The sequence below is a fragment of the Meles meles genome, chromosome 1 (assembly GCF_922984935.1).
Source record: "Meles meles chromosome 1, mMelMel3.1 paternal haplotype, whole genome shotgun sequence".
NCBI lineage: Eukaryota > Metazoa > Chordata > Mammalia > Carnivora > Mustelidae > Meles > Meles meles.
In genome coordinates, this window is record NC_060066.1 from 133,259,431 (window position 1) to 133,286,721 (window position 27,291).

At 36.3% G+C, this 27,291-nt stretch overlaps 1 protein-coding gene across 1 annotated transcript in view; it reads left to right on the forward strand.

Annotated features, from left to right (window-relative positions):
• The window catches only part of DPYD (dihydropyrimidine dehydrogenase), an 868,613-nt gene that overhangs the window by 377,914 nt on the left and 463,408 nt on the right, over positions 1-27,291 (forward strand). The window contains exon 11 of the mRNA XM_046016334.1: positions 10,801-11,011. Within this exon, the coding sequence (XP_045872290.1) occupies positions 10,801-11,011 (211 nt within the window). The remainder of the gene's footprint in view (positions 1-10,800; positions 11,012-27,291) is intronic.

Sequence of the window (27,291 nt, forward strand, 5' to 3'; positions counted from 1 at the left end):
TGTTTGAATTCCTTCCAAACTGAGTTCCAGTTTCAAAGCATTGAGGTCTGAGGATATGCAGGGAATAGTCTCAGTCTTTTGGTATTGGTTGAGCCCTGATTTGTGACCCAGTATGTGGTCTATTCAGGAGAAAGTTCCATGTGACCTTGAGAAGAACCAGTATTCTGTTGTTTTAGGGTGGAATGTTCTGTATATATCTATGAGGTCCATGTGGTCCAATGTGCCGTTCAAAGCTCTTGTTTTTTGGTTGATCTTCTGCTTAGCTGATCTGAGATCTTATTACTGAGAGTGGTGTGTTAAGATCCCCTACAATTAATGTATTCATATCAATATGACTTTTTATTTTGCTTAACAGTTGGCTTATGTAGTTGGCTGCTGCCAAGTTGGGGACATAAATATTTACAATTGTTAGACCTTCTTGGACCCTTTAAGAATGGTGTACTATCCTTCTGTATCTCTGACTACAGTCTTTAGCTTAAAATCTAATCTATTTGATGTGAGAATTGATGCCCCAGCTTTCTTAAAGACCCACTAGCATGAAAGATGGTTCTCCATCCCTTCACTTTCAGTCTGGATGTATCTGTGGGTTCAAAATGTGTCTCTTGTGCACAGCATATAGATGGGTCCTGTTGTTTTATCCAGTCCGCAACCCTGTGCCATTTTATGAGAGTATTTGGGGCATTCACATTGAGAGTGATTATTGAAAAACAAGTTTTTAATTGACATCATGTTGCCAGTGACGTCCTTATTTCTAGAAGCTGGTTCTTTGAAAGAATTAATAAGATCAATAAAGCACTGTTCAAACTAATCCAAAAGGAAATAAAAAGGACCCAAATTAATGAAATTATGAATGAAAGGGGAGAGATCATGACTAACACTGAGGAAATAGAAACAATCATCAGAAATAATTATCAACAGTTACATGCCAATAAGTTAAGCAACCTAGAAGAAATGGATGCATTCCTGGAAACCTATAAACTACTAAAGCTGAAAGTGACAACCTGGATAGACCAGTATCTAGTAATGAGATTGAAGCAGTGATCAAAACCTCCCAAAAAACAAGAGCCCAGGACCTGATGGATTCCCTGGGGAATTCTACCAAACATTCAAAGAAGAAATAACACCTATTCTCCTGAAGCTGTTGCAAAAAATTGAAGCAGAAGGAAAACTTCCAGACTCTTTCTATGAAGCCAGCATTACCCCGATCCCCCAACCAGGCAAACACCCCACCATAAAGGAGAATTTCAGACCCATATCCCTGATGAATGTGGATGCTGAGATTCTCAACAAGATCTTAGCTAATAGGATCCAACAGCACATTAAAAAGATTATCCACCATGACCAGGTGGAATATATCCATGGGATGCAAGGGTGGTTCAACATTCACAAATCAATCAATGTGATAGACAAAATCAATAAGAGAAGAGCGAAGAACCACATGGTCCTCTCAATTGATGCAGAAAAAGCATTTGACAAGATACAGCATCCATTCCTGATTAAAACTCTTCAAAGTATAGGGATAGAGGGAATATTCCTCAATTTCATAAAATCTATCTATGAAAAGCCCACAGCAAATATCATCCTCATTGGGGGAAATCTGACAGCCTTCCCTTTGAGATCAGGAACACGACAAGGATGCCCACTCTCAACACTCTTGTTCAACATAGTATTAGAAGTCCTAGCAACAACACTCAGAAAACAAAAAGAAATAAAAAATATTCATATTGGCAAAGAAGAAGTCAAACTCTCTCTCTTTGCAGATGACAGGATACTTTATATGGAAAACCCCAAAGACTCCACCCCCAAACTACCAGAACTCATAGAGCAATTCAGTAATGCGGCAGGATACAAAATCAATGCACAGAAATCAGTTGCATTCTTAATCGCTAACAATGAAAATATAGAAAGGGAAATTAGAGAATCGATTCCATTTACTGTAGCACCAAGAACCCTAAGATACCTTGGAATAAACCTAACCAAAGAGGTAAAGGATCTGTACTCGAAGAACTGCAGAACACTCATGAAAGAAATTGAAGAAGACACAGAAAGATGGAAGGCCATTCTATGCTCATGGATCAGAAGAATAAACATTGTTAAAATCTCTATACTATCTAGAGCAATCTATACTTTCAGTGCCATTCCGATCAAAATTCCATCAGCATTTTTCAAATAGCTGGAGCAAACAATCCTAAAATTTGTGTGGAACAAGAAGAGACCCCGCATTGCTAAGGAAATATTGAAAAAGAAAAACAGAACTGGGGCATCACGTTGCCTGATTTCAAGCTTTACTACAAAGCTGTGATCACCAAGACAGCATGGTTCTGGCACAAAAACAGACACACAGACCAGTGGAACAGAATAGAGGACCCAGATATGAACCCTCAACTTTATGGTCAAATAATCTTCAACAAAGCAGGAAAAAAATATTCAGTGGAAAAAAGACAGTCTTTTCAATAAATGGTGCTGGGAAACTTGGACAGCTATGTGTAGAAGAATGAAATTCAACCATTCTCTTACACCATACACAAAGATAAATTCAAAATGGATAAAAGATGTCAGTATGAGGCAGGAATATATCACAACCCTAGAGGAAAACATAGTAACTTCTTCGACATTGGCCACAGAAACTTCTTTCAAGATATGTCTCCAAAAGCAAAGGAAACAAAAGCAGAAATTAACTTTGGGACTTCATCAAGATCAAAGATTCTGCACAGCAAAGGAAACGGTCAACAAAACAAAGAGGCAGCCACGAAATGGGAGAAGATATTTGCAAACGATACTACAAAGGGCTGATATCCAGGATCTATAAAGAACTCCTTAAACTCAACACCCAAAAAAACAGATTATCGTGTCAGAAAATGGGCAGAAGACATGAACAGACACTTCTCCAAAGAAGACATACAAATGGCTAACAGACACATGAAAAAATGTTCACTGTCATTAGCCTTACATCAGTTAGAATGGCCAAAATGAATAGGAGAGGAAACAAGTGTTGGAGAGGATGTGAAGAAAGGGGAACCCTTGTACACTGTTGGTGAGAATGCAAATTGGTACAGCTACTTTGGAAAACAGTGTGGAGATTCCTCAAAAAATTAAAAATAGAGCTTTTCTATGACCCTGTAATTGCACTATTGGGTATTTACCCCCAAAGATACAGATTTAGTGAAAAGAAGGGCCATATGTACCCCAATGTTCATAGCAGCAATGTCCACAATCACCAAACTGTGGAAGAATCCAAAATGCTCTTCAATAGACAAATGGATAAAGAAGATATGGTCTATATATACAATGGAATATTACACCACCATCAGAAAGGATGAATACCCGACTTTTGTATCAACATGGATGGGACTGGAGGAGATTATGCTGAGTAAAATAAGTAAAGCAGAGAAAGTCAATTATCATATGGCTTCACTTACTTGTGAAGCATAAGGAATAACATGGAGGATATTAGGAGAAGGAAGGAAAAATGAATTGGGGTAAATTGGAGGGTGAAATGAAGCATGAGAGACTGTGGACTCTGAGAAACAAACTGTGGGTTTCGGAGAGCAGGGATGGGGGGATGGGTGAGCCTGATGGTGAATATTAAGGAGGACACGTATTGCATAGAGCACTGGGTGTGGTTCATAAATAATGAATCTTGGAACAATGAAAAATAATAACTATGTACATACATACATGCATACATACAAAATAATAAGCTTAAGGTGGAAAAAAAAAAACCCAAAGCCTGTAATATCATAGTGCATACTAAAAGGAACCTCAACTTGTGGCCTCAGCAAACTTTTTTTGCTAAAGAAAAGAATAACTGCAGGATTAGTTTATATAGTCTAGAAATTAGTAAACGTATCAGAATTGTTCTGCTTTTCCTGCTGTCTGTGAATCTATACAAACTAAAAAGTACAAAATAGGTTAAGAACTATTTAGTAAATTAAGGAAGATGACATCTAGAGTGGGTAGGCAGAATTCACTGCCTCTTTCTTGAGTTGTCTTCATCTCCTTGGTAACCAGATTCACCAGAAAATTGGATCGTGAGATCAGACTCATACCAGAGAGAGAGAACCTGCATCAAGCTTTCTTAACAAGTTCAGGTATATAAATAAACATGAAGTTTAGGGTAAATAAGGAGAGGTGCAGGACCACCAACACGGTTTCTCAGGTCCCACCTTGGTGTATCAAGATGTACTTTAATCCAGATTAATTTGGGGGTCTCTAAATAACATCAGTTGTCTCATCACTTACACAAAAGGAAGCTGATTCAACTGTAAAATATCTCCAGTATATACTCAGTTGCATAGTTTATATACTCTTTAAGAGATCCTTACCCAGTAAGTCCAGTTCCCAGGTTTTCTTGTTTTGTTTTATTTTTACCATAGCTATCCTAGACTAGCAGGTATATCTTGCTAAAAGCATGCCACAGATAAGGGCTCTCCTACTTTTGAATGCTGATTGATAATCTGTTTCCCAATAGCATGTTTACAAAGGGGATTTAACCAGGTGTCTTTCCTTATTTCTTTGTTGAAATAAACTCCTTTACCTTCCTACATCTTTCTTCACTAAGAGAAATAATCTATTGTATACTATAATTTCCTAGTAACTAATTCCTTTCCAGTAATTACTTCCTACTCATCCTTCAAGATTAGTTCAACAGTACCTTTTCCAGGCTTCCCTTTCTTGACCTGCACTGCTGCTGGGCAGAATGCCTTTTTATATGCCATTTGTGCACACTGTGTTTATATGTGTTACCACACTGAATATGATTGCTGATTTGCATGCCTCTGTGAAAGTTTTGAAAGCAGGGAATGTTTTATTAGCTATAGCACCTAGCACCATTTTTTTTTTTTTTTACACAAAGGTCTTAATAAATCTTTGGTAAATTTATAGATGAGTGGAACTCTTATTGTGTGATTATGAATGTTTGTGGGATATGCAATAATTTAGCAGTGATGAAGTAAAAGCTAATATTTTTCAGGATTATCACTGACCAAAACAGACTACCAAACAACTTTAATTTAAAATCCTATCTCTGAGGTCCTCATGTTCATATAGAATTGACAAGTTGTTAAATACCTAGCTATTTAAGGGTAATCATTACAAAGAATATTGTTTCTTCATATTATTTCTCAAACTTCGTATATTAGAATTTAATGTATGCTGGGTTTGAGTTCTCATTATAGTTTATAACCTATGCTTACTTTGCCTATATGCAATCTAAAAATGAGTTGACATCATGCTTTTAATTATAGTAAATTAAGTTGTTTCATAATTTCCACAGTATGATGCCTGTAATATTAATCAGACCAAATCATCACATTACATAAAGTTAATCATTAAAATGATCATCATTACTGCATGCAATAGCACTCTATTTTTATTTCACTCAGCATCAACCACGTATCTTCCTGAATATGGAGATAAAATCAAAGCTAAGAAGGTTTTCTTACTTTCCTTATATGGTATGAAAAGAAAGTTATAACTTGGTTTATTGAACCTCCAAAATAGAAACTTGTAGATGTTTCTCCTTCATTCCCTTGGGTAATTATTGGTGAAGATAAGGACAAGAGGTTTTGTACCACTTGTCCCTCAGGAGAACACACACCATCAAACAAACAAATAAATATGTGTGCCATGAACAGAAATATTCATGTACCAAAACTACAGAGTTGCTCATTATTAGTGATCATTAACAAACATTGATATTAAAAAGCACTACCACTGACATCTGTGAACAGAAGGCTCATTAAATAGTAAAATATTAAGACCCACTGCATGAGGTTAGACCGTTGGTCAGTCTGGCCCATCAATTTGTCATGGCAGTGTAACTGACAGCTGAGAAAGAACGTCACTTACTTCGTATTTCAACCTCACAACATAGGATGCTGCGGTCAGGTAGCATGTCCTTTGCGTGCCCAGTGTTAACATGCTTTGCGATGTGTATTTAGTAGTCATTGACTCCACATACTACTAGTTGATTGTCCTTTCATTAACTTGAATACCCTCTGGGTTTTCATATTAGTCATTCATCTTGGTAAACAAATGTTATTCAGAGTCTACTGTGTGCTAGTCATTTTGATAAGGCTAAAATTCACTTGATGTCCTTCCATGTGGCATATTGGCTAGAGTATATGCTGATTTGCCAGGCATCTGTTTGACCATTCATTGGCTTATATTCATCATTTGTTAAATATTTGAATATCACTCCTCAACCCTGGGGATAGCAAATTAAATAAGATATTCTTTCTGTTTTTAAAGAGTTTTGTGAAGGAATTTACTGTCTAAAAAGTAAATTTATTTAAATTCTGTTTTTATTTTCACTTTTGTATCTTGAGATTATATATTCTATGTCTCAATTATCCACTTTATAAACTATGAGTTCATAAGTCTGTCACTTGGTTCCTATATTTCATGATTTTACTGTACTTCTGAACTTAGAATAGGAAGCTTGAATCTCTTCTTCCCACTGAGGGCAGCCTTTTTTTTTTTTTTAATAAGATTTTATTTACTTATTTGACAGGGAGAGTGAGCACAAGTAGGCAGAGAGGCAGGCAGAGAGAGAGGGGGAAGCAGGCTCCCTGCTGAGCAGAGAGCCCAGTGCTCAGCCCTGAGACCATGACCTGAGCTGTAGGCAGAGGCTTAACCCTCTGAGCACCCCAGGTGCCCTGAGGGCAGCCTTTATCACGCCAACCCCTTGACCTTTAATTTGCCTTAGACTACATCCTTTCCTAGTCTAATTAACCTTGTTTTGAGATTCCCTAACTAGTACCAGACAAAGTCTCATTCTTTCAAATATATAGACTTGCTCTCTTTGGACATTAATGAATATCACCCAGGATTTTTGTTTAGCCATATCAGGATTTTAGCTAAGCTTTGTCATTCCTCAATATATCTTTGGTTTCTCTGAACATCAGTTTCTCTTCTAAGCAAGGAAATAGTGCTTCGTCCCACATGGGATTAGTTGTGAGGACAGCAGGCAGCAGAATGCCTGAGGTTGGGTGCCAAAGCTGTAAGTCATGATACCCAGCATGTTACTAGCTTTTTGACTCATAATAAGGAGAAAATATTAGTTTAAATCTTAATATTAAAAAATAATAACTAATGTATAAGTATCATATTATATCTTCTGTCTGAAAGTTAAAATGAGCCATATGTAAAGCAGTTAAAAGAATACCTGCTATCTTGGCTCCTGGGTGGCTTGGTCCGTTAAGCATCAACTCTCGATTTGTGGCTCTGGTCATGATCTCAGAGTCCTGAGATCAACCCCCTGTCGAGCTCCACACTAGGCACAGAGCCTGCTTTAGATTTTCTCTCTCTGTCCCTCTGCCCCTCCCCTGACTTCTCTCTCTCTCTCAAAAAAAAAAAAAAAAAAAAGAAAAGAAAAAAGAAAAAAATGACTGCTATGTAAGTATCCATTATTGTTATTTTTGTCTTGTTAGATTTCTTAAATAGTGAAAGTAAATTCCTTTGTTGTCCACAAATAACTCAAAGGATATTTCATTTGACACATGACTTTACTTATTTTGAATTCTCATTTTCCTAATATTTCCTTGTTGACTGAGATAAATCTTATCATCTCAAAAAAAAACTTATCATCTCAGCTCTCCTTTTCCCAATATAATATAAATACTTTCCAAGTAAATACATATGTTAAAGTGATATCTTCCTATCTTTCCCTTAAGAGTTTTTCCATCTCTTGCATAAAATGAAAAATAGCTACTTAATAGCAAAATAGCAAGAAGTGGTATGATTTATGTCTACTGCCCAATCGCCTAGTCTAACATGTTTTAGGTAGTATAGAACATATCGAGTTTCAAAAGTAGAATGTCAGAGTAATCCTTGTGGGAGCCACTGTTCACCCTCTCAGCTTCTATGCACTATTACACAGTTGGCACAAATACAAGCTACCTAGTGCATATGGAAAATTATGATGTGAACTGAGGAAATACTAAAATTCGGTTTCTTCATGTTCATAATGGCATGGAGTTTTTAGGCCCTCAAAAGTAAGAATACAACTAAAGCATGTTCAAGCATTAAATCATTGATAATCATTAGTTTAAAAGTTTTGATTTGCTTGCAGTACCCAATTTGGTTTTACTTCAATGCCAAATTTGCCAAAAACGTATATGAGATTATCTACACAGAGTAGTAGATACTATCTAAGTATTAGTAGAGCGAAAAGTAAAACAGAACAAAGTAGACCCTAAATCAGTCTGAGACATTCTCCCAATATGTGCAGCATAGCTCAGGATTTTATTTCTGCCCTTCACAGGAAAGAGTACTATTATAAATATGCATCATGTATTGATTTATTCAAACCATAAACATTTGTCATTGTTATTCAATCAAGTTTGGCATTATCATTAAAATTTAGCATCACTTGACATTTTTGAAACACAATACACTGGTTTATATTGATGAGTTACAAGGCGCTAGGTAAGGTAACGCAAATGTGACAGAAGTGATACAGAAACATCTTATGTATGGAGCCATATTTAGTTTGTAATTAGAACCGTTCAAGGAATAGTTTGCCTTCTACCAATCATATATTTTATTTTGTGGAAAATTAAAAAGATGTCTAAGGTTCTTTGGCCTTTTCTTTTTCTTAACGTTGCTCTTGGGCCACCTTTCTATTAGAAGTATAATCCCAGTGCTAAGTAGTATTGGATAGTTTGAAGCATGATTGAGAGGAGAGATGAATTCAGAGAATTGCAACTACAAATAAATAATATTTACTTACTTGCACCTTCCATATGTTAAGTTCTGCTTTAGTTCTGCTTTAGGTGCTTTACATTTCTAAATTGCTTTAAGTAACACCACATACCAACTAATTAGGTATTATCCCGATTTTACATATAAGGAGCCTGAAGATCAGAGAGATTTATTTAGAGACTATCTCAAGTAAGCAGCGGAAGCAGGTTTCCAACCCGATTCAATTCCACTTACCCCTAATTTACCTGTGTAAACAATTTTGAGATCTGTTGTTTTGTACACTTACTACCCATGACATACCAATATCTAGTATTTTTTTTATATCAGTAATTTCTTAGTTTTCCAAATTTTAAGGCTTTAAGGCCAATATTCAAAACATACCTTAAATAAGACAGACTGAATAGTTTCATGCCAATATATAGCAATGACCAGTGTTCCTCAGTTTTTTTTAAGATTTTATTTATTTGAGACAGAAAGAGAGAGCACAAGGGGTCAGAAGGAGAAGCAGACTCCCCTGCCTAACAGGGAGCCTGACTTTAGGTTCAATCCCAGAACCCTGGGATCATGACCTGAGCTGAAGACAGATTCTTAACCAACTGAGCCACCTAGGTGCCCCATGTTTTTGCCCTCTAAGGAGCCTTTTTAAACTTTTTTTCCTAGTTAACCTCCCCCCCACACAAACACACTGTAATTTTAATACTCCCGATATCCTGTGTATCTGTTTATGTACTACTGCTCTTATGGGGTAGGGTGTCACAAATTATTATGACTTCAAAGATTCTTTCCTTCCTTAAGAATCAGTTTTTGCTCCCTTATGGATGATATTACTCTCATTGAGAATGCATGGTGTAGACCAACCAACTAAGTTCAGAGCTAGTCAGCTATAGTCTGATAAGACGGTGGTTCACAATTGTCATTTCTAAACCAAAGCATGCCATCACGTAGGAATTTGTAGAAATGCAGATCCTCATGCCTTATCCAATCCCATAGAACTAGAAATTCTGAGAGTGGGTCCATGCAATCTGTTTTAACAAGCCATCTAGGTGATTCTGATGCATGCCAAAGTTTGGAACCACTAATTATGGACAGAGTGTTGAGAGGTGGATTTATGACTTGATAACAAGATTTAACAGGTCAATTTATGACTCAGTTTTTCCATCTTGATGTTGCCCAGACAACTCCTGGTTTGGAGCCTTACACATATGACCTTCTCAACCTCACTTGTCAGGGGTCCTACTAAGAACCCATCTATCTTCCATGAGTGAGGGAAAGAATGAGACCGATACCCACCTCAGCCTCTCTGGTAGTTCATTTTTTTTGAAAAAAACTACTCATCATACTACATAGGGTTATATTGACAAAGGCCTGGATTCCCAAAAAAACAGTAAATGGAAAAATGAATAGATATGTAAATATTAACATTCTGTCTTGATAGGCATCCCATTATGAGAATAAAAATGAAAACAAGGGTGTTTCACATATGAGGTAATAGATGTAGAAGAACTGGGAATTTGTCAAGAACATGCTTGTTTCTCTTAAATTTCTCATTTGCCTTTTTATGAAAGTAAGATTAAATGTTATTTATTTCTTGATTCCACAGTTTCTCAGTCTTCTTTTTTCCTATCTACCATTTTAATCACGCACTTGCCGAGACTGGCTCACCCACTTTATTAACTTATTTCCAGTTTAGCTAATGCAACCCATTAATAATCAAAAGTATCTATTTTCATACGTAGTGTGATTTAAAAAAGAACTTAAACTACAGAAGTGAAAGCATATGGAAAACCAGGCTGCTAGAGCCAAAACCTTACATGCCACCAACCATAGAGCAGGCAGTCCTGAGAACTTGAGAAATATTTTGTGATGCCATGCTCTTTAAACTTCCATTTGACAACTCCAATTGATGGAAGACTCCCCTGAGTCAGTGATTTGCAAAATGTAAATAGCTGATAACTGAACCTCAGCTTTGATGAAAGAAAAGGCTTCATGTTGATTTAACCGTCATAAGCCGTAGTGTGCATAATTGAATTAAAAATCAAACATTCAATGCAGAAGAAACATTTTCAAGTTTTTCTCTGTTCTGTTTTGTTTTAGGTGGAACTTGCTAAGGAAAAAAGGTGTGAATTCTTGCCTTTTCTGTCTCCACGGAAGGTTATACTGAAAGAAGGGAGAATTGTCGCCATGCAGTTTGTTCGAACAGAGCAAGATGAAGTTGGAAACTGGCATGAACATGAAGATGAGATAGTCACTCTGAAAGCCGATGTGGTCATCAGTGCCTTTGGTTCCGTTCTGAGTGATCCTACAGGTAGAGTGTCAGGAACTGAAATGTGTTAGCCAATTGTCTGTTATTTTAGTGCCATAATAGTTTCCAGTTTTCAGGGAATTGTTTTTCACTTTAACATTCATTTTCTTCTTCTAGTATGAAATCCAAGCAATCTTGATTTAAAAGGCTTAGAAATGGCATTTAATGCTTATACAGAATTATTTTTACAGTGGTGGGAATTGAAAATAACATTAATCTTTCTCATAACTGATAATCAAAATACATATTCTATTTTGTGGTAACGTTTGCCTGTTTCCTTTAAGAGTGGCTTTTTCTTCAATTAGACATTAAGAAAATGTGACAGAGAGGGTGCCTGGGTGACTCAGTGGGTTAAAGCCTCTGCCTTCAGCTCAGGTCATGATCCCAGGGTCCTGGGACCGAGCCCCGCATCAGGCTCTCTGCTCAGCTGGGAGCCTCCTTCCTCCTCTCTCTCTGCCTGCTTCTCTGCCTACTTGTGTTCTCTGTCAAATAAATAAAATAAAATTTGTGTTCTCTGTCAAATAAATAAAATCTAAAAAAAAAAGTGACAGAGAAGTTATAGCAGCCAATCATCAATGATTCAGACAAATTAAGACCTAATGAATAGGCAAAAATAGAATTCAGGTGTACTGCCATCCTCATGCCAGACCATCACTAGAAAAATCAAAATAATCAAATTAGAAAGTTTGAACTCCTCTCATTTCATCTGGATGGCATAAATGGACATGCTATAGGAGAACAAGATGCTTTTTAAAAAAGGATAATAAGAAAGGGAAATGTCTTATGTAATATTCCAACTGAATAATAAGTTAGTCAATTAAGGACTGTGTAGGGTCACTGTAGATGAAAGCTTAGGTATTTATGCATCTTCATTTTTGCATATTCTTTACCTTTTAATACACATTGTTGAAATGGTGATTAACTCTTTTATTTACTGAAAGGAAAATAAAAGGCATTTCTCCAAGTCAGAGATTCATTGTGAATAATAATAACAAAAAATCGAGACCTGACAATTTCTATGACTCCCTACTATATCTGTGCTAAAATTACATTTTGTGTCTAAAATAAAATTATATTCTGTCTGAAAAATGCAAATGTGCATTTTTATGCAACAGATAAATAAAAAATTCAACCAGTCATCAGGATATTTTATCTGCAGGACATCAAACATCTTGATATTTGGAAACATCCAGATGTTTAATGTCATCAAGATAAATGTTTTCAAATAGCTGGATGATGGCCTGAATTTGTCACTTTTCATCTAGATGTTTATGTGATATGTAGACACAGTCACAGTGTGGTTTGTTTATTCATTAACTGGGTTCAGGAAGGAAAAAAAAAGAAAAACACGTAAATTGCATTCTATCATCTAAAAAATCATACTGTTCTTATTCCTCGGCACATCACCAGAAACTGAGTAAAAAGTTGAATCATATTTAACTAGCAATTAAATCACCTGTTGATGATTCATTTATCAAGGACTAATTTAGCATACCCATCGAAATTTATGTTTCACAACTGACATCTCTAATATTAAGAAAATGTATTTTTTCCTAAATAAACCTAAGTAGATGTGACTCAGATCATATAAAACAGCTTTCGCAAAACTTAGGCTCATGTGTGTGAAAAGTGAAAGATTTCACTTAGTATTTAAAAAATGAAATACAAGAAAGTTTGGTCTAGTCATGTTTATTTGACAAAGTCATTCCAGAATGTATTTATGTATTCTACTTGTGCGTGTTTCTTCCAGGGTTTCACATGTACTACCCATATACATCTAGACAAGTCAAGGAAAAACGGTCCTGCACTTTTGTCTTTTTCCCTTCTCCTCTTGTCTTGAAATAACAGATGCTTGAAAAAAGTATCATTAAATAGAATTATTTGCTTTTCCGGGGCCTTTCAATGTTGGCATTAATAAGAAGCTACTTTCCAAGCGAGAGGGGTGCTGGAAGAGCTGGAAGGTGAAATAGCATTCATGCCTCTCTTTCCCTCTAGAAGTTTTCAGTACTGTTTTTTGAATGGAAAACATTAAAGGGAGGAAAGGAATCAACAACTGTTAGAATTTTACCAAGAGGATCTTACCCGAGTGGCATTTAAAATTTTTGTTTAAATATCAAAGTCAGCAAGTTTTCATATGGACACACATATTAGCTATAGTGAAAACCAGTTTATAGGAAGCAAGTTGTCCATTTAGGTAAGAAGAGAAACTGTTCATGTCTCCCTCTTCTACCTTAAATCTTATTCCATCTTGATACTTGTGTGATGCGATGTATGTGTGACACTACCGTGAGCATCACACATGTGATACTATGTGATTTAATATATTTATCTATAACACCTTTCTTAAACTGTTGACCTGCCTTTCCACCGCCCTCTTCCCTCCTTCCCAGCCTCACTGTGCACAGGCTTCTGTGAACTGCCAAATTCCATGACATTTTCCCAGTCCTCATTCTGTTTTCTACATTTGACAATGTTAAATATTTCTTTCTATTTGAAATGCTCTCTCTAAGTCACTTAACCTTTCTGAGCTTCAGCTTCTTCCTCTATAAAAAAAACAAGCATAATAAAACCTTCTCCCCTTACCTTTCAGGACTGTTGTCAGAATTAAAATGAAGTAACGTGAAAGTGCTTTGGAAATGTAACACATTATTATTGTTTATGACATTCTGTTTTCTTGTTTTGTTTTGTTTTTTCTTTTAACTATTCCTCTTCTGAGCCTATCACTGAATATATTTCTCCCTCTGGCTTATTACTTTTTAGTGCTTTTCCAAGTTCAGACTTCACCTATTATCTCTTAATATATTTAATCCTTCAGTGTACCAATCACCTCATTAATTCATTTATTATTCATACATACATTCATTCCTATAAGAAAGACTTAATAAACAACTTCTGTGTGCCAGGTTGAGGCTAGACTTACAGTAGATACTATTTCACTTCTGTGTAACTGGCTTCAAAATCTCTTTGTCCACTCTATGTCTCAGAAGACATTTCATCCTTTGTTGCATGACCTGCGTGTAACGAATATTTACTCAGTATCTCATGGATACCCGACACTAAGTTGTATTCTGGAGAGTACTAAGATGAATGAGCTATTCCTTCTACTTAAAAACCTCACAGACTGGGGCATGGGGCAGACTTTTAAACAAATAATTGTTTTACCAGATGAGGAATAATATATTTAGAGACATGTACAAAGTAGGGAAGGATCAACTCATGAGGTTTCCCTAAGGCAGACTGCGCCTCAACTTTGCTGTTATTTAAATGGTACCGTAGTTGTCCCATCGCTAATGTTCAAGATGTTTTCCCAGATTCAAATATCTAATTCCAGTTTTTCTTTTCATTACATTCACCAATGTTACTGTACTGCCTGCATACTGTAGGTTGAAGCTCTTTGCACTTGAGCACTTCAGCAAGTATCTCTATATATACTATGAACCCGGCTTTATTTTCCATTCTTCCCTGTAGGATCATTCCTCCCTGTAGGATCATTCCTCCCAGTATCTTCGCACTGGTGGATTTCATACTGGTTATTCAGAAAGTCCTTGCTGAATGCATTATATAAATATAAATATATGCTGAAGAATTCAAGGAATGAAATAAACTTGATGGAGAAAGTATGGTGATAACATTTTCTCAGCATTCTCTGATTATAGTATTTTATTTTATTTTTTATTTTTTTTTAAAGATTTTATTTATTTATTTGACAGAGAGAAATCACAACAAGGCAGAGAGGCAGGCAGAGAGAGAGAGAGAGAGGGAAGCAGGCTCCCCGCTGAGCAGAGAGCCCGATGCGGGACTCCATCCCAGGACCCTGAGATCATGACCTGAGCCGAAGGCAGTGGCTTAACCCACTGAGCCACCCAGGCACCCCTGATTATAGTATTTTAAATGAAAATACTTGTAGCATCTCAGTTATATCAATAACATATATTTATAAAAGTAACCTAAATTGGGAAATTTCAAGGAACTTAAATTTTTAATCTCAAGGTTTTTTCCCCTTGTACATACCACATTACTTTTGCAAGTTCTTTAATTTGTGAGTCTCACAAAAAATATAAAATAACTTTACTTAGCACCCAATATATCTGTAATAAATCCTTCCTGTTGTAAAAATGGTGAAAGCCTCAAAGCTTATAGAAAAGTATATCAAATTTATAAAACAAATATGGATAATATCCTTGGATTATAATTGCTAATTATTTCATTGCTAATGAGGCTAATAACATATATGAGTGATCACCATTATTTTATCTAATTCTGTTTTATTTCTATTTCATTTTTTTGGGTTGTAGCAGTGAGTGGAAAATAGGAACGAAAGACTCTATTCCACATCTCTCTGCATGGAATATATATGTGCTTTTTAGGAACACAATTTAATTGAATCCTTCATTAACTACTGTCCCAAATTCTAAAGGCAGTGTGGTGTTTGATTTCTAATTTGATTGAGATAATAAAGTCTCAGCCTTATTTGATATCTTTCCTGTGAAAAACTAAGAGTGGTTCTACCTTTTAAAAATTCTCATCCATTCTCTCTAAGTATGTAAGATTCCGAATCACATTAAATTGGGATTTTATTGTTCAAGACTGATTTTAAAGGCTGTCAGCAAATTAAGCACAAGCTACCTCTACTGGCATTTCTAGTCCACAAACATTGCCCTTCAGTGGAAATTTTAAAACATTTATATATTTCAACAATATGTATTTTGTGATACACGAAGTCTCCTCTTCTGCTAAACACCAATGTCAATGTTTACTGAATTGAATGTTCTCTTATTTTGTTTGTTTGGACAGTCTCAGGTTTAAGAGACTCCTTGCTTATTCTAAGTTTATCTTCCCTTCTCTTTCTGATTGGAACCAAATGGCCATTTGTGGAAGTGTGCATATCTTTTCTGTTAGTTTCGAGCTGATGAAGATAATCATTACCATTTTCATCAACCTCACAGCTTCATTTTTCCAGTGAAGTTAATAATAACAGGTGGCCTTGTCCTCACCTTCCCAGCAGATCTAGATGACGTAATTTTATGTGGCTTTGAATATGCTTCCAGATGACTGAAGGAGGGCACTCTAGCCCTTGCCATGACCTCTGTGCCCCTTCCATACATTGCACCAAACCATCCTCTCATTTTTTGAAATGTTGACTTTAAAAAGAGATGTATGCTTTGATCTTCTAGAACTTACCGCAATTTATCTTCCAGTTAGATTGTAAACCCCCAATACATAAAGACTGTATCTTTATAGTAAGTTGGAGTCCCAAGAGTAGCCAACATATTAGTGTGCCTATAGTAGATGGATAATATGTAGTCGTGTAATGGACTTGATCCATGTTAAGTTACTAATTTTTTACACCTATTTGTCATTTCTTCCCACTATGTGGCCAGTTTGGTTTATTTCTTTTTTTAGAAAATATAAGAGTTAGATACAATTCTGTTTTCCTATTGCTATTGATTTTGTTTGTTTGTTTTGGCATAAATTTCTGCATTCTTTATAATCCAATATATACTATACCTAATTAGAGGCTGTCTGGTGTAGCAGCTCAGAGCACGGGTTCTGGAGCCAGGCTTCCCAGCTGGGAACCTGGCTCCCTTAGTCTCTTTGTACTTCGTGGTCCTGATCTTTTAAGGAGGGCTGATTATAGTATCCACCTTCTAAGTTATTTTAAGAACAAATGAATGATATATGTAAAGCACTTAAATATATATCTGGCATATGGTAAGCATCTCCTAGATGTTACTATCCTTACATAACAAAGCATATTTTAATAATTAAGTTGCATTATATTATATCCTTGTGATAGTATGAATGTTGTCCAGGAATAAAAGCATTGGAAATCAAGACTTCATCTGGAACTTACAGGTTCTGTGAACATGTCTTTGTAAATAAGTAAAGCATGTGCTTTTACATTTATGATTTTTTAAATATGAAAAAGTTTCATATATTTGGTTAGTTTTTTGCAGAAAAAGATTATACAGTCTGTAACTGTATCATACATTTTAAAATGTTTTATTATCAATTCTGATGTTTTTCATACTATCAAAGGGAATGAAATCTTTCAATTAATTTTTAGTAGTAGTTAGAAATCTCCATTTTGAGTTTCTGCAAATTATTTTTTTTTGAAGATTTATTTATTAATTTGAGAGAGAGAGAGAGCACAAACAGGAGGGGCTGGGAGCAGGAGAAAGTATCTCAAGCAGACTTGGGCTGAGTGCAGAGCCCAACCTGGGGTTTGATCTCCCTCAAGATCCTGAGATCATGACTTGAGCCAAAACGAAGGGTCAGACACTTAATTAACTATACTACCCAGGTGCCCTCAAATCAGGTATATAAAGAGAAAAGGATTTTTAATAACTTTTTTCCTCTTAAAAGGGTGAAATTGGGCCAGGTTTTCATTTGTTTAAATTTTTGATGGATCTCTGTTACTTTTAAGGAGGGGCACCTGGGTGGCTTAGTGGGTTAAAGCCTCTGCCTTCGGCTCAGGTGATGATCCCAGGGTCCTGGGATAGAGTCCTACATCGGGCTCTCTGCTCGGCAGGGAGCCTGCTTCCTCCTCTCTCTCTGCCTGCCTCTCTGCCTACTTGTGATCTGTCAAATAAATAAATAAAATCTTTAAACAAAAAAGGAGAGGAAAAAGCACTTATGAGGATACTAAGTTTGAGTTTTAAGTGCTTGAAAATTATGGGATGATATAATTAAGATTAAAAACCTGTGTTTTTGGAAGGGAGAGATAGGATGAATGGTGAATAAAGCTGACTCAGAATAGTGCTACATGGCACTGCTCTGGAGAGCAAATGACAAAGTGAACTCTCTCGGTATAGCAAGGAACGTGTGGCCCTTCTTCTAGGAAAGGAGTTTATCTACTTCACCGAGTGCCTACATTTTCTTTCTGTTCAGGTTGCTAGAAATAACAAGAAAACACAACGCCTTCTTTAGTTCTTTCTGAATCTTCAGTGAAACCTTCAGAAACCAACTGCCTTGATGTCACTAATTGAAATTAGTTTCATAAAGGGAGTGTTTTGGGGGGAGAAAGGATTTTAAAATCACTTACCAGTTCCTTTTATTGGAAAACTCTAATAAAAAGTTTTTTAAAACCTCATGGGGGGCAGGCAGGTGGGTGGCTCAGTGGGTTAAAGCCTCTGCCTTCAGCTCAGGTCATGGTCCCAGGGTCCTGGGATGGAGCCCCACATCAGGCTCTCTGCTCAGCAGGGAGCCTGCTTCCTCCTCTCTCTCTGCCTGCCTTTCTGCCTACTTGCAATCTCTGTCAAATAAATAAATAAATCTTAAAAAAAAAAAAAACTGATGGGGGTAAATCAAAGGTTCTGCCAATACCAGCTTCTAGTGTAGGTTTGATTCACTTGCCCCTGTACTGAGAAGAAGTGCAGGCCGTGGGTTAATGTGCCTTATTCTGGCCTAAGTCAAAGCTAGAAATTGCCAGTTAGGCAAGAAATGGTGTGCACGAGACCCTGACAGTGCAGACTTTCTGGAATTTTTCAAATGTGTCCATTTGTCCTCAGTTACTTATGTGTTAAAGCAAACCTAGGAAAAAGTTTTTTAAGTGAGCACTAGGTGAGCCTGGTAATAATGATTATCTGTACTTTAAAAGACATAGCATCAATATGTTTTACTTGTTTTATTCCTTATTATGGTAATTCACTGAGAGACACACTATGCCATTTTAATAATTCCCCCTGCCTTTTAAACTAGTGTCTTCCACTTTTCAAACAAGAAAACATCTCCTGCAGAAGCTACTGGTTGTACTTAGAGATTGAGCAAATTTTCTTTGAACGATTGTCTGCTCTTTGTGGCCTCCAGTATACAAAATTCCTCTTCTCCCTTACCAAAGATAAAGAGAAGGGGGAAGGAATGGGTACCGGGTTGAGACTATGCCATAATTGGTCAAATTTTCACTGTTGTATGTATTTTTTTTTAATAAACAGAAATACTGGCAACAAAGTTCCAGGGAACAGACTGTGGAATACTGAACTTCATTAGAGACAGGAGAACTTTTTGGTTGATGGCACAAATGTCAGAGTAACAGAACTGAGAATGGATGAGATAGAATTGAAAACTAAAACGGGCAGTCCAGTGTAACTTACTGGACATGTTATAGCACAGTAACTTGCATGGGACTTTTCTTTCTATTTCCAGACATGCTGGGAGGGACTTCAGAAATCATATATTCTACTTCCTTCGTTTCACAGGCGTATTTGTTTAACTAATAACCTCTGATAGCCTGCTATTCTAGGTGCTGAACTTAGGTTCTTGGGATAAAGTGCTGAAAAGGCCAATGCAAACCTTGTCTCCAGGAATGCAGTTTAACAGGGGAGAGACACAATGAAGATAAACTGTGCTAGAGGGAAGCGCAGAACACAGTCTGAGGGTTCAGGGAAGCTTCCTAGAGGAAGTGGGTTATAACTTAAACTTTGAGGGGTATGTGGGAGTTTCCAGGTGGAACGGGGGTGGAAGGGAGGGAGCCCCAGGGAGATTATGCAACTTGCTCAACAGCACACTGTTAGATTAAGCAGTCATTTTACAGTCATCTTAAAAAGCTATATATATATAAAAAATCATGTCTTTTTGAAAGTTGTCATCAGCCTACTTATTTCATGCATGTTCTCATCTTTATAAATGAAGGTCTGAGTTTTCCATTTTTATTCCTAAAATTAAACTTTTTATTTTATGATTTTTACCACTCATTCTCTCATGATTCATCATGCAACAAATATTTCTTAATGTCCAACTATGATATATGCACTGACCAGGTGCTAGGAATACAAATATGAGTAAAAGAGAGTCTTTGCACTTCAGGGATCCATGGGCTAATGGAAGAAACAGGCAGGTACATGCATACATTGTAACACAATGTGCTGATTTTGAGATCACATTTGGACTGGGTTTTAGAACTTCAGTAGGAGTTACCCTGTTAGAGGGAATATCATACACAAAAATCGAAGCTGACAAATGGTTTCATGTGACCAGGCAATGGTGAGAAATTCCATTTAGCCGGAGAAGATGATATATGATAAAAGAAGGGTGGGGCATGGGTAGGGATAGGAGGGCAGGAAATTTGGCTACAAGCTTATGTAGACTCAAGAGACTTATATGCTAAACTAGGGATTTTGAATTGTATTCTATAGACATCCACGTAACAAATGGAAGTTTTAGATATGGGGGAGATCTTTATTGTTAAGGAGATAATACTGTTAAGTGCTTGGATTTTGTACCATTTGTGTATTCTTCAAATAACTGGGAATTAGAAACCATGAAATCATCTTTGAGGTGGTTCATATCAGAAGGCAAATGTGTTTTCTAGTATTGAGCACCTGAATTAGGCAGTTATTCACTCAGTCATGGGTATGATCCCACAGTGTAGATCCCTAATGGGAAGGTGCCCCAGTAGGATTGTTGGTACTAGGGAAGGGGGAGAACCTGTGCCCAAAGGGGCAGCTCCTGAAACTATATGCATGACAGAAATGAGTTACGTATGGCTAATTTCTCCTTCCAAATTCACAAATTATGCTTCCTAATTTCAGCTTTTTGAGGACTAGTTAGATACAGAGACACCACAAGTGTTATAAAAATGATTGTTTCCCTACATGGAAAGAGGCATCAGGAGTATGAAAGAAGCATGTTACTCCACCACAGGGGCAGTAATGTTAAAAAAAAAAAAAATGGCCTGGAATTAAGATAGAGTAGTATCAACAAAACCAACTAAAAGACGTGTTAGTTTAAGTGGCTTCTGATCAAGGTTCAAGTAGGTGGACCTCCAGAAGAACATTCAGGACAAGACGTATTTCTTAAATAGAAGAATCATGATTTGGTTATCTGTTTGATTAAAAAGCTTGCATGTGGAGTATCTAGCATGGTAATTTGCTGAGATGTTCTTAATGCTGATATAGTTCAGGAACACAGCAGATGAAACAGATCTGAGGGAAACAGTGACTTGTTGCATTTGGATTTCCTCTCCTGTACAACTGGAAAAGGGACTAGAACTCGAGAAATAGAGAATGAATGAAAATAGACATTGGGAATTATTATATACCATTTGTCTTGTTTTTTCACTGTCACAACCCAGTACCTAGAACAGGGCTATTCATCGATCAACTTGAAAAATGAAAGCTATCATAGCCTTCGGTTGGATAACACCTTCTTAAAAGTATAAGAGAGGATATGTGGCATTTCTTCTGGAATTCCAGAAGTATCTCACCTACCACATTATGAAGGGGAAAAGTCAATTTGTTACTGCTGCTTTTCAGATGGTAAATATCTTAAGGAAGATATGGTGTCAAGCCTCTTTTATTCCATGATTCTGTACCTTTGCTCTCTTACTGATATGTGTGGTTCTTTACACTACCATTTCATTTTATAAAGCCTAATAATAAAACATTAATATCTCCTTTGTAATATTTGATCCCATCATGAGAATGAACTCTTTTTAATAGTCCCTATACACTGTCTTGCTTTCAACTATATTTTGGGCAAGAACCGTTGTCAGGAACCCAAAGGTAGAACTGTACATGTTTTCTTTAAAATTGCCCTAATTATCAGATACTTTAATGGCTGGAAGTGAGGATGAAGTGGTGGAATCTATGCAAGTACTGGCATTTCTGCAGAATAACCAACCAAAATAATGGAATCTTTGCACAGGTTTTCTTTGGAATTATTTTAAAAGGGTGGAGGTGATGGGGAAGGCGGTCAGACTGATAACAGTGTTAAAAGTGATTTGGAATCAAAATCACATCACTTACAACTGCCTTAGACATCCATTTGAAGTACAACATGATATTTCTGTAATTATTTTACTTCCCTTTAATAACTGCATAGGAATAGGTTTGTTTCCCCAGTGAATAACTCTGTTCAGAGCTTTCCCTTATCTTTATTTTCCAGGTTTCACTAGTGGTTGATATCATATGCATTCTTACAGGGAGACAGTGGATAAATCAGTAGTTTTCCATCAAATCAAAGATTACATTCAAGAGGTAGAGCAGTGGCATGAAACAACTTTTGCTGGGGAAAGAAGGTAGAAAATGGAAAAATAACATAATTGTTTCAGAGAACAGAAATCACAAGACATAGACGATGTTATTCAACATTTAGTGAATGTAATAGATGTCAGGGGCTTTTCTGACCATGGCCAATTATATTTGTCTTTTAAATACTAGTTAGCTATTATATACTTAAAGTTTATTCCAAAACCTAATATTCATGTGAAGTATTACACTACACTAAGCTGCTACGCAATGTGAAATCAAGATGTAAAATTTAGTTAAATTATAAAGTAATGATGCATATTTTATACTGATGTACTTAGTAATAGGTATTTTGTTTTGCAGATTGTTTTGTTGTTAGTTACTTTGCATTTGTATTTTTGGCTAACAGCACAAAATAAAAATAACAATATACCTAATTTAAGATAGTCTTTGGTTAGGTAAGTCATTGACCTGCAAAAGTGTAAGTTTTAATTGTATCAATTAGAAAATTACATTGAATCATATTTAATATCTATCTTCCAAATATGGAAGCTACTCAATTCAAATGGAATATATATGTGTAATTTATTAGGTGTCCCAAATGCGCTGGCTTTGCTGGAGGAGAAAGCCAGCATTAATATTAATATCCATTCAGAGGTCCCACCCAACATTTATACAGACTAATGCCAACCTTTTTTTCATGTTAGCCATACTTATATTTTGTAATTATGAATCTCTCTAAAGTGTTTTCAAAGGACCTTTATTTACTAGCCATTTATTCTTATATATGAATGAATGAAAGAGTGTCAAGCATATTATGCACTGTATGCTTGACAAATATCCAGTGATTTTCCAAGTCCTCTGAAAAGTGTATTGACAAATCACTTGATTTAATATGTCCCCATTTTCCCCCTATATTTGTACACTGCTACCATATGAACTTCAACCTCCCTAGTATTGAGGCATTATTCTCATACATTAGAATCTAAAATTACTCCCCTTCGCCCATGGTGGGATTGAAACCAATACCTCAATTTAATTTTGATATCCTTTTAATATCCCCTCCTACATACTTGTGGGACCTTATTTCCCATTCTTTCGTTCTGTATTTGCTAAGTATATTCGTTTCTGTGTTAGGTCCTCTAAAAATGAATACATTGTTCCTGTCTACTGGAGCTTTCAGTCTAATAGAGAGAGAAAAATATACCTAAATAAAAATGCCATTAGATAGATAGTGGCACAAGGAGAAATAGATAACCTGTTAGTGTAACGCTCAAGGTGGAAAGATGACTTTCAGCTCTAAGAATCAAAGAAGGTTTTATGGAAGCAATGGCTTTGTAGGGATGAGGATTGGGGAGGACTTAAGAGAGCAGAAATAGGGAAAGCACAGTTTAGCACAGTGAACAGGTAGATATGTACACAGAATAGTCACTTTGGCCAGATCATAATGAGATGCTGTAAAGGTGGAAAAATATATTGTTGCTAACTTACAACTTGGTTTTGATGTTAGGCTAAGGTATCTGAATTTTGTTCAAAAGTTGGTGGATACTAGAAGTCTAAAGGGGCATGCTGATTAAATATGTTTTTCTCATACACAGAGGGAAGATAGAAATATGTCTGTCCATTTTGGCTCCTGCTCTTCTCCTACTTCTCTCTGTATATCTTATATATTCTAAATTATATTGAGAGTAGGACTATAGGGTAATTTATTCATATTTTAATCCAAAGTACCCAGCACAGTCCCAAGCATTCACTGAACAAATGGATGAATGAATGAATAAATGAAGAGATGGATGAATATTAGGATGACCACGTTGGGAAGGACCAGAATAGAATGAAATGACTGCTTTATTCAGAATGTCTCTGCAGAAAATCCATAGTAAAGACAAAAGCATATGAAAGTGGTATTTATATCAAGGCCAGCAAGTCTTCCTTCTGTTGAGGGAATCATCAGCTGCTGGACACTCTCACTTGCATTAAAAAGATAGCCTCCTAACTGGTCATCTTGCTTTTTCCCTTGCTTCTGTATAATCTTACCAATATTAGCCCTTACAAACAGAAACTATACCATGTCACTCCCCTATTCCAAACCCTCCAGTGGTTTCCTACTTTATTTAGAATATAGTTCTTCTCAGAGCTTATAAAGCCCTCCTTGATGAAGCCCCTACTTCTCCCTCAGATACCCCTCACCTCTTTGCTTGCTTCTTTTCTTTCATCTGCATAAGGCCTCCCTTCCTCCTGCTCACCTCACCCTAATGCTTCCACAGTGCTTCCCTCTGCCTGCAATGATCTGCCTTGAGATCTTCACATGCTGGCCTATTCTTAGCCTTCCTGTTTTAGCTCAGGTGTCATCTCATTAAAGAGCCCTCCATGACCCTCCATCTCCCTAGATCTAAAGCACCTCTCCCCCTTCTTACTCCCCTGAGTATAACACCCTCTTCCATCAATCCTCTTCATAACCATCTTCACTATCATACAGTTCACTTACTTGTTTGCTTTCTATCTCCTATCTTCTGCCAACTGAAATGTATACCCCACAAGGACAGATCCCTTATTACAGTTTACAATATTACCTACAGCAGGATTTAGTACATGGTAGACAAGAAAACAGTTGCTCTTTGACTGGGTGAGTACAAGCTAGGACCTTAATTTTTTCCTATGCGATCATAATTAAACTCCGGAAAGAGTATCCTGTGTGTACTGCCTTGCTGTCTTTGCCGGATCCTCTCTCCTAAACCCTTTTAACTGCCTTTTGTTTTCATCATTTACCTCCAATTTCATCTTTTTACTGCTCACTGACCTTCCAATCACCAAACTTAGTTACCTACCTTACATTTCTCTTGTAATTTATGTTTCTTGAAATTATCCTTCTTGGGTTTTGTGGCTCAGAAATGCCTTGAGTCTCACAAAATGCTGATGATTCCCCCTCTGGCTCTAATTCAGGTTGTGCTTGCTGCCACTTTGAAAAATAACTGGTTGACTCTTACCTGGATTTATGCTTTTTATTAACTTTATCTATTGTTATGACTATATCTAATCTCAAGGTACAGAGCCCTCCTGAGTTCTAGGTGTATACCTTCTCCAAATGCCCCTGAAGACCTCCAGGCTTTTCTAGTTGGTACATCTGTAGCTAATTTGTAGTTAGGTTCAAACCCTAATAATGTGACTTGGGTCACTTACCTCACTCTCCGTTTCCTCAACTGTAAAACTGAAATAACATCTATTCTATGAGGATTCAAAGAAACCATATATGTATTGCCTAGGTCAGAGCCAGCCACATGTTCATGGAGGCATTCTCAATAAATGTTTGTCATTATTATGATTGTGAATGCATAACCTTCGCCAATACCAAAGGTATTTCTTGACTGCATGGTAATACCACTCATGTTCTATATAAAGAAGCTGTATTTTTGACTTATGCATTTAATTATGTATTAAAATTGTTTAAAATATATTCTACTCTATGTTTTAAGTTTGCATTGAAGTATGCCTACAGCCGATTGACAAGGGAAAAAAAGTCGTAAGATGGATATCAAAAAATAACATTAATGAGCTGCTAAAGCTAAAATTACAGGAACTTATGAAATTGGTTAAACATAAAAACCATTAAACTGTTTACTGAAGCTTCACAGATATACTGCAGCTAATGAGCATTTCTGCTATTTAAATAAGCCCAAATTGAACACACATTACATGGATACATAATTAGTCATGGCAGTCAAACACACATAGACTTACTTTTAAAGCTCTATTTAGGGAATCTTTTCCATTTGATTTATTTTGTTAATTAAAATATTTTTCAGTATTCACTTATATTTTAATAATATTGTTTTCACCAGTAGTATAATTTACTACTGGCTTTCTGTTTGTTTTTATTTATGCTTTAAATGCAGCAAATGGGGATTTTATATTAAACATTTTTCTTAATCCCTTTCTTTAATTATTTATATCACTTGATGGTATCATTCAGCATTTTAAAAGGTTCTTTCACTGGGAAGTATATATAAAATATTTCAGTAGCCTTTCTACTTTTTTCCACTGACTCCTAATTATCAAGAAGTATTAAGCACCCAAATGTGCATAGAATTATGATGATTATGGTCCAAATCAGATTAAAGGATGATCTATTCCTTCCAGGAGTTTGTAGTCTTAAGTAGATGGTATCATTGAATATAAATAAGCAAATCAAAGTACAGCATTTGGGAATCCAACAGAGAATTTGAAAACAATCCCCATATATTTCCTTCAAGGACACTGACCTCCTTGTGGAGATCTCTCACAGATAAAATGAAATCAAATCTTCAAGGAATTTAGAGTTCTAAATAGATGAAATTATTGCAGAGGAATAAGCAAATCAAGGTGAAGTGCTTGGACAATTTTAATTCTTAATTGATTAGTTGGTCAGTTTAGGAAATGAGAATAGGACTCCCTGTAGAATACAAGTAAAACAAAAGGAGTTGCTACGGGCTATTATCGACATCCTTTTTTTTTCTTTTTCTTTTTTTTTTTTTTCTTGGGGAGCCTAAGCTTAGTCTAAGCACGGTGGGGAGGAATACTAAATCGGTACTTTCCCACTGCCTGAATTCTACAAGCATATATAAACCGAATATTATTTAACCATAGCAGTAGGGAAATTGAATCAAGTTAAATCAATCAAAAGAAATAACCAAGTGCCTATTGTTCCCTAGTCAGTGTGTTCGTCACTAAAGAAGTTTGTTTGGTTTTTTTTAGAAACCTTTTTTTTTAAAAGGAAAATATTTGGATTTCCTCTATACAGTGAGCTATCTGTAATTGTGGAAATATGATCTACAAGAAAAATAATCAAGACAGGACAATGTGAGTGCTGAATAAATGGAATGGACAACTATTACATTTTTCATCGAGTTCCTCTCTTGCCAGTTTGTGCTAGATGCTGGGGAAGGAGCAGATATGGTCCGTAAACTCAAGGAATGGTGGAGGCAAAGCAACTAGAATGAGGTCACATAGTGACTAGGTTAACAGAAAGTGGCTGTGGTTAATTTAACAAAATAGGAAAAGAAAAGTTTCCTTTGGAAGAGTTAACCTAAAGGCTACTATCTGTAAAGCTGGTCAAGATTAGAATTCTTTGCTGTCCCTCTACACCCCCTCTGCTTCATTTTAATTACTCGGATGGTCCCCAGTTTTGAAACTTTAGAAGACTATTTTTTGGCCCATTCCTGGCTGCTTCCTGTCCCTACACCAAAAGTCAATTGCAAGGAGGTTTTTGGAGTCAGAAATAACTGGATTCGAATAAGAGCTGCGCCACCTCTTGGCTATATTTAAGATAATAATACCTAC